Source organism: Triticum urartu, chromosome 7A, assembly GCF_056163025.1.
Source record: "Triticum urartu cultivar PI428250 chromosome 7A, HENAU_Tu73, whole genome shotgun sequence".
Lineage (NCBI taxonomy): Eukaryota > Viridiplantae > Streptophyta > Magnoliopsida > Poales > Poaceae > Triticum > Triticum urartu.
This window is the reverse complement of record NC_141879.1, coordinates 149,382,046-149,397,313: the sequence shown is the minus strand read 5'-3', so window position 1 is coordinate 149,397,313 and position 15,268 is coordinate 149,382,046. Positions and strand designations below refer to the sequence as shown.

The 15,268-nt window shown below is 43.2% G+C and overlaps 1 protein-coding gene and 1 non-coding gene across 3 annotated transcripts; one reads left to right on the top strand and one right to left on the bottom strand.

Annotated features, from left to right (window-relative positions):
- TRNAV-AAC (transfer RNA valine (anticodon AAC)) lies at positions 1 to 74 on the top strand. Its single transcript has one exon. It is a non-coding gene; the product is annotated as a tRNA-Val (tRNA).
- Positions 75 to 128: 54 nt separating this feature from the next.
- LOC125521265 (MADS-box transcription factor 55) lies at positions 129 to 6,894 on the bottom strand. 2 transcript variants are annotated; one of them, XM_048686329.2, is made up of 8 exons: positions 6,336 to 6,891; positions 3,156 to 3,237; positions 2,531 to 2,592; positions 2,330 to 2,429; positions 2,202 to 2,243; positions 1,108 to 1,149; positions 822 to 973; positions 129 to 461 (listed from the first exon to the last, which is right to left on the bottom strand). In XM_048686329.2, exons 1-8 carry the CDS (start codon positions 6,515 to 6,517, stop codon positions 446 to 448), a joined length of 678 nt encoding a protein of 225 aa, XP_048542286.1. In that variant the 5' UTR covers positions 6,518 to 6,891; the 3' UTR covers positions 129 to 445. The 2 variants fall into 2 exon arrangements, with proteins under 2 accessions (XP_048542286.1, XP_087387885.1); XM_087531759.1 differs by lacking the exon at positions 129 to 461 and having other exon boundaries at positions 818 to 973; positions 6,336 to 6,894.
- Positions 6,895 to 15,268: the final 8,374 nt, after the last annotated feature.

Sequence of the window (15,268 nt, the reverse complement as noted above, 5' to 3'; positions counted from 1 at the left end):
GGTGTTGTGGTGTAGCTGGCTATCACATCAGTCTAACACACTGAAGGTCTCCGGTTCAATCCCGGGCGATGCCACATTTTTCTAAATATATTTTTAAGCTTTTTTGCCCTGCCTCAGCGAATTGCAAATTCACTAACACGCTTACGCTTCATCATAAAATAAGTACACATAGCCGTAGCAGGCACATACATAGTTTGCACGAATGATACATGTCGCTACAGAGCAAGACAAGAAGATACGCTACAAGTTCAGTGACTGAATTCCCAGGCATAAAGGTGGACAACTGCGCCGTGCAAACGGAGACATAAAACGACAACTCGATCGGGTTAAACTGATCTGGCTTCTACTATGGGACCATTCCAGCCAGCCTATCTTGGAGTGATTCCCCATAGCATTTCACATCTTCTCTCTACCAAGGCAACTCATGGTGGCCTCCCCACGGTCCTTACTTCCAAGGTAACCTGTTCAGTGAATAAGAATCTGCCACATTTCAGAATTGATGATATAAACTGTTGGTAACTCAGTCAGGTGACAGACACACATTGGTTCCCTCAAAAATAAAAACCGACAAACACACATTGAAATTAGAGCTGTCAGACTCATCTCCAGTTATCAGAGCTAACTACTCCCTCCGTCCCATAATAGTACTCCCTCCGTCCCAAAAGTATAGTACAGAGGGAGTACAAAATATACAATTTGGGAACGGAGGGAGTAACTACTATATATATTTTTTCTCATGTCGCAGATTCTATGAAGGCATTTTGAGACTAGCATATGATCAGGATAAAGATGATGAGCAAGGGTTTCTGGACGAAACTCACGCTAGTTTCAGGGATATATCAGAACCGTCATCATTGTCCTGTGAGCTTCCCGAATGTACTGCCGTCATCACAGAGTCAGATGAATGAGCATCTTCAGGGACAACATTTTCGGCTTCGGCAACGGCCGTGCTAGCAGTTGGCACCTCATGCATCTACATCCAAGCACACGAACATGATGTAAATGTGTACTCTGCCACCTCAACTTTTATTGGACTTTTGTTCAAGCTGCACTTCTTATAAAGATTGATTAAGTGCAGGACTACGAATGCATCTAAAATCTTATTACTTGGTTTTTCAAGCGCATATTTTCCTCTGCCAGCTGTGTTCCCTACAAGGAAAAGAGAAATTACATTATCAAATGTTCACCTTGTAGAAGTACACCAAAAATATTCTCAAAACCAATAAACTTAATCTAGTCAATTTTGTGTTGCTGAATAGTTTATAATAAAAATAATGCAATCAGGGAGCAACTCCATTGACTGTGTTGGTGGTAAAAGAATAATTTCTTCCACTTAAATAAATAATAAAATTTTAAAACCACACATAAAGGGATATATTGCTGATAACATTTCATTCAATATACAACAACAACAACAACAACAACAAAGCCTTTAGTCCCAAACAAGTTGGGGTAGGCTAGAGGTGAAACCCACAAGATCTCGCAACCAACTCATAGTTCTGGCACATGGATAGTAAGCTTCCACATGCCCCTGTCCATGGCTAGTTCTTTGGTGATACTCCAGTCCTTCAGATCTCTCTTTATGAACTCCTCCCATGTCAAGTTCGGTCTACCCCAACCTCTCTTGACATTATCAATATGGGAAAGAAAAAAGAGTCCACTTGTCGATTTGCCTCTTGTTTAACATGTACTGTGCCAATTTTAGGTATTGTCTTGTTGCACATGACATGCACATCTACTACTTCCACATGTATATTCATATCATTCTCCATCTCTGTGCATACTGCAAGGGCATTCCCTATGAATCTATGAGAATTGGAATTAACAATTTAATTTCCCTACTAATGGGCTCTATTAGCAATAGTCAATATAAATTAAGGTCACTTGAGAGTTCAGCAATCAGCAACATATGTCATACACAATATTATTCACTATAAATTAAGGTTCTTAGCATGCAACATTTTCAAACAAATTTTTTTGAACCAGTTCAAACAATTAATTTCCTACATGCCTGCAACAATTCAGGTAACTGCCATAAAACCCATTCGACTCCATTACATACATGTATATCTAATACTCCCTCTGTAAAGAAATATACATGTGTAAGTAGTTTGATAATTTGCCTGACATACATGATCCAAAAAAGGAACTGCGCAATCTGCTGCCAAAAGCCTAAATAAACAATAGAGATCATTCCTCACCTTTTGTTGGAGGTCACTAATTTGTTGCATGAATTGCCGGTCCTGCAGACACATATATCATGTGAAACAATTGGCATAGTGCCTGCACAATCAAAACCAAGCTGAAGGAGAAAGAGATGTCACCCTACCTTTGTACAAAGCACCCTCTGCAATCCTGTTTCGAGATTCTTTTCCATCTGCTGCAACTCACCGACACTCAGTCCGTCAAGTTCCTCACCTCTCATGTGTCTATAATATAGAGCATGGCATTAACCGTTAATATTTCAGCCGCTTTGTAGTTAACAACTTATAGTTAATCACACAAATCCAGGATGGGAACAGAACATAACCTAAGTCCAAGACTTGCTTCTGCGAGTTGTTCATTCAAACTGTCATACTTGCAGTGCTCTAACTGAAAAGATAATACATCTGTAACTGTTATCATTTTCGTTAGGAATAGTATAAATATGCATGTAAAAAAGAAAATAAATGTGTAATTCTTATGAGATATGTGCAATGTTAAATTGGAGGATCATGGAAATAATAATAAATAACGAAAATGTCTTATTTGACAAAATGTTTCAAAACAATAATGAAATGATACAAGAAAATTTTGAAAAAGAATACAGTTCCAGGCTAGGAACTGGCTAGTGGGCCAGAAAATAGGACCCAAGGCAGGTATATACTTCACTATTCCATCCATGCACATTATCTCTCCTTAGTGTGCTCCAAGAAATTAGGTGCCAGTGCAAGATTTTTTTATTAGTATCATTTAACGTTTACAAATGATTGGCAAAGGACATTTTTAATTAGCCAACTATGGAAAGAAGTATAGAGTTCATATTACTCTTTGAAAAAAAATGTAAATGTATGTGGGGTCACTAGGTTCTCCACACAAATCTTTCCATTTAATAATTCCTAGTTAATTACATAACTTTTTGCTCTCTTTTTTACAAAAAAAAATGCTATACATACATTTAAATCAATAGCCGGCTGCTGATCAGATTTCCCCAGGTTCTTTGAATGAGTACTATACTTGTCAATGATCTCGTTCATACTGTTCACCAAACCAAAATCACATCAGAATTTACACAAATATACAGTTTATCAGGAAATTAATAATGTATATAAAAATAGTAATACAAGCAAGATTCTGTACAAAAGTGTTTGAAGGTACACCAGCATATAATGTAGTATTAATTGATCAGGGGCATATCATATTAACTTTATACAGTATCATGTGTTCAAGGTACTCCCTCCTTCCCAAAATATAAGGCGTGATTGACTTTGCACGGTCTTTGATGCACGACTTTGACTAATATATCCCAAAGTACATGGATTAAACATGTATAAATGGTATCGTCGTATTTATCTTTCAAAACAATTTTATTTCATATGTCTGTATACTAATTTTGCAGACATATAATACATGAAAATCATAGTCAAAGTTGTGTAACGAAGACCAGAAAAGTCAATCAGCGCCTTATATTTTGGGAAGGAGCTAGTACATAAGAGGAATAACCTGCAAATCACACACACATATATAGTAGTGAATTGTCCAGAAGTATCCAACTGAAATAATTAAGATATTATCCACTTGTTCAGAACTGATAAACTCGTTTTTCTCTCGTATATATATCATATATAATCTATCTCATATCACATGCATAGAAATGAGGATTTCAAAGAGTTAATTTTTTTTATAGTATATATAAAGCACTGAATTCTTATCCTCTTTTGAAGCTAGGGGTGTCCAACATTCCAAAGGTCATTTTATAGTATGATGTAAAAAGTATCCATGATACTTAATTATTAGTTTATCTTCTTAAGTAAAAAGGGTTATGTTCAAGCTATTTGGAACTGTGTAACATCTTGTACAAATGGATGGATTTTGAATGGTTCGATCTGAAACATAAAATTGTATTCTCAAGCCAATAACAACAATAAAATAATTGGAGGCTGCGCATTGCTGGGTACCATGCATAAAATGGATGCAATAGCATCTAATATGCTTAAAGCTAGAGATGTGAATGCCTGTATTTAAAGTGAAATACATGGCCGCACATATATGTGCCTTTATATATGTTAGCACAGTTACTTTTTCCCCGGAAAAAAGAAGAAGCCAGAGTTACTTCTGAGAAAGTAATGTCATCAGAAAGATGGTACGTAAACAAATTTCTGATTAGATCTATAGGAGTCTTGATTGTAAAGACTTAATTAGGGGCACTTTTATAGAATAATACTTCTTGGTATAACTTTTGTATTAAGTCAAATTTAAACTAAATACCAACACTTTAACCAAGAAATATTCCTCTTCCAAGCATGTCCTTAAGGTGCATGGTACAGCCACAAACTCAAAGTACTTAATTGTTCTATGCATACATGATTCGGTTAGGGTTTGTTTAATTTGGTACATAGATCTTCTCAAATTCATATTGGATAACACATTGCATAGCAGATTTTTATTCATAACAGGAGCACAGCCTCCCAGTTTCATTAGTGCAATCGTGCATACAGCACCAAGCGACAAAACTGCCAGGCATCAATCAAATATTATAAGAGGATGACGCAATTAACGAAAAATTATTATAAGAAAATGTGTGTGCCTTTCTTCTTCGACTAGTTATGGTAGACTATTAGAAATCACCAATGACATGTCAAAGTTTGGCAAAGGAATAGCATATGGTTCCATAAGCACTTCCATCACTGCTTATACTTAAATGTTAAATGCAACTCTCCCTTTTCCTCGGCAAAACCATGCCAAGTGGCAAATATCACCTCTCACTCAAACAAATCCCAACAGTGCATTCGGCTCCAACATGAATGCCGTAAAAGAATTGCACAAACCGTTCCCTAAAACCATGTACAATGCAAGGTGCTTGTAAAAATAAACCGGTTTTTTCTTAATCACCATTGCTTTCTATATATATAGAGGTGCCTAGCGTCCGTGTTATACAAATAAGAATAGGTGCTTAAGTAAAATCAGATCATTTTCACAAGCATCTCCTCTAGGCATGCATCTTGCATTGTACTCCCTCCGTAAACTAATATAAGAGCGTTTAGATCACTAAAATAGTGATCTAAACACTCTTATATTAGTTTACAGAGGGAGTACAAGCTTACAGAAAGTACATACAATTATATTATATATAATTAACCTGCTTTCGAGTACCAAGAGGAAATTGTCAAGAAAAAAATTAGGACAACCTGCCGGTACACAAGGTTATGATTACGCAACACATGCAGCAGAGCCACGATGCTGGTAGTACTTGAAATGTTATTTTTCTCTGGTAGTATCGGAACAGACAATAGTGGTAAGCGCCCAAATCCCATAAATGTAACCCAATAGCAACAACCTAGGAGTAGCCCAAGAAAAACTACTACTCTTATCCTACTGCTAGTGGAGGAGTACGTACTACTCTATCAGTCTATCCACGGCTGCACAGAGCACGAGAGCTCAGCCCAGAGGGAGGGGAGCTCTTTGCACGCAGGCATGGTATGCATACGGCATGCCGCCACCACATGAAATCACAGGTACGTACGGGCGTGCACGAGCTGCAGAGACGCCTTTTGCTGCCACCCCACGCGCCGATCCAGATTCCGGAGAGCCACGGATAGGCTTCCGGCTTACAGTATTTTACTAAAAGAAGGCGAAAGAACACGCGAGTGACCGGAGGACACCAGCGTGTTCCCCGGCGTAGGACACGCGAACGGATCGAGCAAAAGAGGTGGAGATCGATCTGGTACTGTGCCGAAACTACAGTGAAAAAATTCCCCATTTCTCCGGAATCGAGCCCGGCCGGATCGGTGCAAAGGACGGAGGCCGTGAGGATCTTTAGCCATGATGAGTAGAAAATGGTGGCTCTTCGTAGCATCATGTGATGACATCGTAACCGAATCCGAAACCTAGAAGCGGAGGAGGAAATCAGGCCGGTGGGTGGCGGTGCGGGAAGGGTGGGGAACCCTAGCTAGCCCGTGCAGCAAGAGGATCCCGAATCCGCATCGAGTCGGGGACACGAGAAGAACGGACAGATCTGGAGTAAGAGAGAAAAGATAGAATGGAGAAGGTAGAAGAACACATGTGTATGCGTGTGTGAGATGGGAGATGGGGGTGAGAGGGCGGGGAGGAAAGAGAGGAGAGGCGAGGGTACGTGCCTGGAGCTGGCGAACTGGGAGAGCTTGCCGGTGGAGGAGAAGACGACGAGCGCGACGTCGGCGTCGCAGAGCACGGCGAGCTCCTCGGCCTTCTTGAACAGCCCGCGCCTCCGCTTGGAGAAGGTCACCTGCCGCGCCGCCGCGCTCTCTATCCGCCGTATCGCCCGCCTCTCCCGCGCCATCTCGATCCGCCCTGCCTGAACCGCTCCCAGCTGCTCCGGCGCCGCCGTCCTCCTCCCTCCTCCTGCTCAGCCGCACGAACAAACAAACAAACAAACAAACAAAGGAGCACCGGCTGGCTAGATTTTTACCCTCTGCCGCGCCCGCGTGTGTGCGCCTAGTATATAAACGGCGCCCCGCCAATGGGAGGAGGAGGGGGAGCGACGGGAAAGGTGAGGGAGGGAGGGAGAGGTCTCGCTCGCCCGCCCGCTCGCCTCCCCTCCCCGGGGCCGCGGCGTACGGTGCGCTCCCATTGGCCGGCGGGGGGAGCCCGAACAGTAAGCTGGCGGTTAAACAAATCGGGGGCGCGACCGGGCCCGTGCCCCCGCACGCTCCACCTGGCCGCGCCGGTCGTTGTTTATATATTATTTTATGGTATACCTATATAGGCCGGGAAAATCTCCGCCGCACGGCAGGTCGGCACGGCCGGTCCTTTTCCTCCCCCAGGAGCTACGACGACGACGGGTGTGGGAGCGAATTAAAGGCGGTCCCGATTAGGAAAGGAAGGGTGGCGGAGGGGAGGGGCGGGTCGGAACAGTACTGGCCGTGGCAGGCCCGCGCGCGTGCGGCGGCCGCCGGGCTAGATTCCCTGTTCCGGCGCGGGATCGCCGTGCATGTGGCAGGGTCCGCGCCCCCAGCCAGCGCAGGTACTCCTCCAATTCGGGTGCTTTTTCTTGCTTTTTTTGCACGTCACAGCTTGGCCCGGGCTTATCATCGTCGCCGTGAACAGTTGCGGGTGGTTAGCTTGATTAATCACTCGGCTGGTTGGGGTGTCGGGTCGCGCTGATTAATTAATCTTACTACTAATCTCATGCCTGTTGGGTGGTGCCGATTGATGGGACGTGGTGGAGTGGGACGGGTCGTGGAGGGAACAGGAGGGGTGACCGATGGATTCGTGGGTGCAGGGGATCTCTGTGCGGGGGGCCGTGGCGTGCGTCGCCTCTTGCCGCGAGAGGTGCGGTGTTTTCTCATGCTCATTGGCCTAGCGCCCCTAGCCATGGCGTGTGAGCACTGTGGATAAACAGTAGGGCAGAGCTTTTCACGCACTCTCATGGACAGCTGTGCCCTACAGTCCAAAGACGGAGGGAGGGCCGCCTTGTCAGCTGAAGCTTCTCTTGCGAATTTTCTTTCTTTCTCTTGTCAACTCGGTTAGATATCGTCTTTGCGTGCTAGGCATTGTATGCTTTTCTGTGAGAACGATTATTAATTTTTTGAAAGCGATTGATGGAGCTGGAATTTCTGGCGTAAAGAGTGGTTGCTCAAGGCAAAGTACACTTTCCTGATGAGCATCTTCTTGGATCTGTTTAAGAGTTTTTTTTTGCGAAATATCTAAACCTTTTATGAAAATTCATCGGAAGTTAAAGCACCTCAAACATAGTACAAATTACATCAAGGTCTCTAAACCACCAAACGACTATCACCGCCACCAGAATGAGCCGCTGAGGTGCTACCATCGTTGTTTCTGTACTGGAGCCAGCATGACATTGTGAATGACAACCGGAAATCTTCATACACGTGCCTCTAAGGGCCAACACCATGGAGTAATGGTCATCCCTGCTGAACCCTTGAATTGATCTAAAGTGTCTAACACTAGATCTCGTCATTGTGCACGTACGGCCAGAAATCCTAACATTGCCGCCCAAAGGAGACGGCAGGAATTCATGCTGGAGCTTCGTTGACTTCGTCCTGACGAATACACTTAAGCACAATCGAAGTCCGAAAATATCAACTCGAAGATGAAGCGTTGACATATGTATGAGTGACGCCCTACGAAGACTAAAATCCCTAAGAGCATTTCCAACAGGCACGCAACGCGCGGCGCGCTAAAAAGCGTTTACAGCCTTCATAGCCAGTTTTTGCGCGCCGTGGAGCGCTGGCTCCAGCGGCCGCTGCAAAAAATTGCACGCGCGCTGGCCCTGCAGACGCGCTATATTTCTTCTCCTTCTACTCCGACTCGATACACATTCGGCTTCGACTCGATACGATAGACAGGCATAGATAAAAGGTACATAGATAGATAGATAAAACGATACATAGATGTTCATAGCCTCCTCCTATGATAGATAAAATGATAGATAAAAAACTACTCGTCGTCCTCCACCTCCTCTGACTTCCGCCTCGGTGATGTCCTCCTCCGACGTCTCAATGAAGGCGTCAAGGTACCGATCATCGTCGGAGTCCCAGGACGACGCAACTCCTAGGTCGATGTTGAATTGAGCGCCCACCTTCCCCATATGCCTGTCCTCGTGATAGGCGGCTCGCTCCACCCTCCTCTCCGCCCTCCTTTACGCGTAGAACTGGGGCTCTTTGATAAAATTGAAGGAAATATGCCCTAGAGGCAATAATAAAAGTTTTTATTTATTTCCTTATTTCATGATAAATGTTTATTATTCATGCTAGAATTGTATTAACCGGAAACATAATATATGTGTGAATACATAGACAAACAGAGTGTCACTAGTATGCCTCTACTTGACTAGCTCGTTGATCAAAGATGGTTAAGTTTCCTAACCATAGACATGAGTTGTCATTTGATTAACGGGATCACATCATTAGGAGAATGATGTGATTGACTTGACCCATTCCGTTAGCTTAGCACTTGATCGTTTAGTTTGTTGCTATTGCTTTCTTCATGACTTATACATGTAGATTATGCAACTCCCGTTTACCAGAGGAACACTTTGTGTGCCACCAAATGTCACAACGTAACTGGGTGATTATAAAGGTGCTCTACAGGTGTCTCTGAAGGTACTTGTTGGGTTGGCGTATTTCGAGATTAGGATTTGTCAACTCCGATTGTCGAAGAGGTATCTCTGGGCCCACTCGGTAATGCACATCACTATAAGCCTTGCAAGCATTGCAACTAATGAGTTAGTTGCGGGATGATGTATTACGGAACGAGAAAAGAGACTTGCTGGTAACGAGATTGAACTAGGTATTGAGATACTGACGATCAAATCTCGGGCAAGTAACATACCGATGACAAAGGGAACAACGTATGTTGTTATACGGTCTGACCGATAAAGATCTTTGTAGAATATGTAGGAGACAATATGGGCATCCAGGTCCCGCTATTGGTTATTGACCAGAGAGGTGTCTTGGTCATGTCTACATAGTTCTCGAACCCGTAGGGTCCGCACGCTTAAAGTTCGGTGACGATCGTAATTAGGGTTTTTGTGTTTTGATGTACCGAAGGTTGTTCGGAGTCCCGGATGTGATCACGGACATGACGAGGAGTCTCGAAATGGTCGAGACATAAAGATTGATATATTGGAAGCCTATATTTGGATATTGGAAACGTTCAAGGAAGGGGGGGGGCGCCCCCCTTTCCTCTTTCTCCCTTCCTCCTTCCTTTTCCAACAAGGCAAGAGGGGGGAGTCCTACTCCCGGTTGGAGTAGGACTCCTCCAGGCGCACCCATAGGGCCGGCCGCACCTCCCCTCCTCCCTCCTTTATATACTGAGGCAAGGGGGCATCCCATGACACACAAGTTGATCCTCGTGATCGTTCCTTAGCCGTGTGCGGTGCCCCCTTCCACCATATTCCACCTCGGTCATATCGTAGAGGTGCTTAGGCGAAGCCCTGCGTCGATAGAACATCATCACCGTCATCACGCCGTCGTGCTGACGAAACTCTCCCTCAACGTTTTGCTGGATCGGAACTCGAGGGACGTCACCGAGTTGAACGTGTGCAGAACTCGGAGGTGCCGTACGTTCGGTACTTGGATCAGTCGGATCGGGAAGACGTACGACTACTTCCTCTGCGTTGTGTCAACACTTCCATTGCCGGTCTACGAGGGTACGTAGACAACACTCTCCCCTCTCGTTGCTATGCATCACCATGATCTTGCGTGTGCGTAGGAATTTTTTTGAAATTACCACGTTCCCCAACAGTGGCATCCGAGCCTAGGTTTTATGCGTTGATGTTGTGCACGAGTAGAACACAAGTGAGTTGTGGGCGATATAAGTCATACTGCTTACCAGCATGTCATACTTTGGTTCGGCGGTATTGTTGGATGAAGCAGCCCGGACCGACATTACGCGTATGCCTACGCGAGACTGGTTCTACCGACGTGCTTTGCACACAGGTGGCTGGCGGGTGTCAGTTTTTCCAACTTTAGTTGAACCAAGTGTGGCTACGCCCGGTCCTTGCGAAGGTTAAAACCGCACCAACTTGACAAACTATCGTTGTGGTTTTGATGCGTAGGTAAGAACGGTTCTTTCTAAGCCCGTAGCAGCCACGTAAAACTTGCAACAACAAAGTAGAGGAAGTCTAACTTGTTTTTGCAGGGCATGTTGTGATGTGATATGGTCAAGACATGATGCTAAATTTTATTGTATGAGATGATCATGTTTTGTAGCCGAGTTATCGGCAACTTGCAGGAGCCATATGGTTGTCGCTTTATTGTATGCAATGCAATTGCGCTGTAATGCTTTACTTTATCACTAAGCGGTAGCGATAGTCGTGGAAGCATAAGATTGGCGAGACGACAACGATGCTACGATGGTGATCAAGGTGTCGCGCCGGTGACAATGGTGATCATGAAGGTTCTTCGGAGATGGAGATCACAAGCACAAGATGATGATGGCCATATCATATCACTTATATTGATTGCATGTGATGTTTATCTTTTATGAATCTTATCTTGCTTTGATTGACGTTAGCATTATAAGATGATCCCCCACTAAATTATCAAAGTATAAGTGTTCTCCCTGAGTATGCGCTGTTGCGAAAGTTCTTCGTGCTGAGACACCACGTGATGATCGGGTGTGATAGGCTCTACGTTCAAATACAACGGATGCAAAACAGTTGCACACGTGGAATACTCAGGTTTAACTTGATGAGCCTAGCATATAACAGATATGGCCTCGAAACACGGAGACCGAAAGGTCGAGCGTGAATCATATAGTAGAGATGATCAACATATTGATGTCCACCATTGATACTACTCCATCTCACATGATGATCGGACATGGTTTAGTTGATTTGGATCACGTGATCACTTAGAGGATTAGAGGGATATCTTTCTAAGTGGGAGTTCTTAAGTAATATGATTAATTGAACTTAAATTTATCATGAACTTAGTACCTAATAGTATCTTGCTTGTCTATGTTTGATTGTAGATAGATGGCTCGTGCTGTTGTTCCATTGAATTTTAATGCGCTCCTTGAGAAAGCAAAGTTGAAAGATGATGGTAGCAATTACACGGACTGTGTCCGTAACTTGAGGATTATCCTCATTGCCGCACAGAAGAATTATGTCCTGGAAGCACCGCTAAGTGCCAAGCCTGCTGCAGGAGCGACACCAGATGTTATGAACGTCTGGCAGAGCAAAGATGATGACTACTCGATAGTTCAGTGTGCCATGCTTTACGGCTTAGAACCGGGTCTTCAACGACGTTTTGAACGTCATGGAGCATATGAGATGTTCCAGGAGTTGAAGTTAATATTTCAAGCAAATGCCCGGATTGAGAGATATGAAGTCTCCAATAAGTCCTATAGCTACAAGATGGAGGAGAATAGTTCTGTCAGTGAACATATACTCAAAATGTCTGGGTATCATAATCACTTGACTCAACTGGGGGTTAATCTTCCTGTTGATAGTGTCATTGACAGAGTTCTTCAATCACTGCCACCAAGCTACAAAAGCTTTGTGATGAACTATAATATGCAAGGGATGAATAAAACTATTCCTGAGCTCTTCGTGATGCTAAAAGCCGCGGAGGTAGAAATCAAGAAGGAGCATCAAGTGTTGATGGTCAATAAGACCACCAGTTTCAAGAAAAAGGGCAAAGGGAAGAAGAAAGGGAACTTCAAGAAGAACAACAAACAAGTTGCTGCTCAGGAGAAAAAACCCAAGTCTGGACCTAAGCCTAAGACTGAGTGCTTCTACTGCAAGCAGACTGGTCACTAGAAGCGGAACTGCCCCAAGTATTTGGCGGATAAGAAGGATGGCAAAGTGAACAAAGGTATATGTGATATACATGTTATTGATGTGTACCTTACTAATGCTCACAGTAGCACCTGGGTATTTGATACTGGTTCTGTTGCTAACATTTGCAACTTGAAACAGGGGCTACGGATTAAGCGAAGATTGGCTAAGGATGAGGTGACGATGCGCGTGGGAAATGGTTCCAAAGTCGATGTGATTGCGGTCGGCACGCTACCTCTACATCTACCTTCGGGATTAGTATTAGACCTAAATAATTGTTATTTGGTGCCAGCGTTGAGCATGAACATTATATCTGGATCTTGTTTGATGCGAGACGGTTATTCATTTAAATCAGAGAATAATGGTTGTTCTATTTATATGAGTAATATCTTTTATGGTCATGCACCCTTGAAGAGTGGTCTATTTTTGATGAATCTCGATAGTAGTGATACACATATTCATAATGTTGAAATCAAAAGATGCAGAGTTGATAATGATAGTGCAACTTATTTGTGGCACTGCCGTTTAGGTCATATCGGTGTAAAGCGCATGAAGAAACTCCATACTGATGGACTTTTGGAACTACTTGATTATGAATCACTTGGTACTTGCGAACCGTGCCTCATGGGTAAGATGACTAAAATGCCGTTCTCCGGTACTATGGAGAGAGCAACGGATTTGTTGGAAATCATACATACAGATGTATGTGGTCCAATGAATGTTGAGGTTCGTGGCGGATATCGTTATTTTCTCACCTTCACAGATGATTTAAGCAGATATGGGTATATCTACTTAATGAAACATAACTCTGAAACATTTGAAAAGTTCAAAGAATTTCGGAGTGAAGTTGAAAATCATCGTAACAAGAAAATAAAGTTTCTACGATCTGATCGTGGAGGAGAATATTTGAGTTACGAGTTTGGTCTACATTTGAAACAATGCGGAATAGTTTCGCAACTCACGCCACCCGGAACACCACAGCGTAATGGTGTGTCCGAACATCGTAATCATACTTTATTAGATATGGTGCGATCTATGGTGTCTCTTACTGATTTACCGTTATCATTTTGGGGTTATGCTTTAGAGACGGCTGCATTCACGTTAAATAGGACACCATCGAAATCCGTTGAGACGACGCCTTATGAACTGTGGTTTGGCAAGAAACCAAAGTTGTCGTTTCTGAAAGTTTGGGGCTGCGATGCTTCTGTGAAAAAGCTTCAACCTGATAAGCTCGAACCCAAATCGGAGAAATGTGTCTTCATAGGATACCCAAAGGAGACTGTTGGGTATACCTTCTATCATAGATCCGAAGGCAAAACTTTTGTTGCTAAATTCAAAGTTTTTTTAGAGAAGGAGTTTCTCTCGAAAGAAGTGAGTGGGAGAAAAGTAGAACTTGATGAGGTAACTGTACCTGCTCCCTTATTGGAAAGTAGTACATCACAGAAACCGGTTTCTGTGACACCTACACCAATTAGTGATGAAGCTAATGATAATGATCATGAAACTTTAGATCAAGTTACTACCGAACCTCGTAGATCAACCAGAGTAAGATCCGCACCAGAGTGGTACGGTAATCCTGTTCTGGAAGTCATGCTACTAGATCATGATGAACCTACGAACTATGAAGAAGCGATGGTGAGCCCAGATTCCACAAAATGGCTAGTAGCCATGAAATCTGAGATGGGATCCATGTATGAGAACAAAGTGTGGACTTTGGTTGACTTGCCCGTTGATCGGCAAGCAATTGAGAATAAATGGATCTTCAAGAAAAATACTAACGCTGACGGTAATGTTACTGTCTACAAAGCTCGACTTGTTGCAAAAGGTTTTCGACAAGTTCAAGGGATTGACTACGATGAGACCTTCTCACCCGTAGAGATGCTTAAGTCTGTCCGAATCATGTTAGCAATTGCCGCATTTTATGATTATGAAATTTGGCAAATGGATGTCAAAACTGCATTCCTAAATGGATTTCTGGAAGAAGAGTTGTATATGATGCAACCAAAAGGTTTTGTCGATCCAAAGGGAGCTAACAAAGTGTGCAAGCTCCAGCGATCCATTTATGGACTGGTGCAAGCCTCTCGGAGTTGGAATAAATGCTTTGATAGTGTGATCAAAGCATTTGGTTTTGTACAGACTTTTGGAGAAGCCTGTATTTACAGGAAAGTGAGTGAGAGCTCTGTAGCATTTCTGATATTATATGTGGATGACATATTATTGATTGGAAATGATATAGAATTTCTGGATAGCATAAAGGGATACTTGAATAAGAGTTTTTCAATGAAAGACCTCGGTGAAGCTGCTTATATATTGGGCATTAAGATCTATAGAGATAGATCAAGACGCTTAATTGGACTTTCACAAAGCACATACCTTGACAAGGTTTTGAAGAAGTTCAAAATGGATCAAGCAAAGAAAGGGTTCTTGCCTGTGTTACAAGGTGTGAAGTTGAGTAAGACTCAATGTCCGACCACCGCAGAACATAGAGAGAAAATGAAAGATGTTCCCTATGCTTCAACCATAGGATCTATCATGTATGCAATGTTGTGTACCAGACCTGATGTGTGCCTTTCTATAAGTCTAGCAGGGAGGTACCAAAGTAATCCAGGAGTGGATCACTGGACAACGGTCAAGAACATCCTGAAATACCTGAAAAGGACTAAGGATATGTTTCTCGTATATGGAGGTGACAAAGAGCTCATCATAAATGGTTACGTTGATGCAAGCTTTGACACTGATCCGGACGATTCTAAATCGCAAACCGGATATGTGTTTTTACTGAAC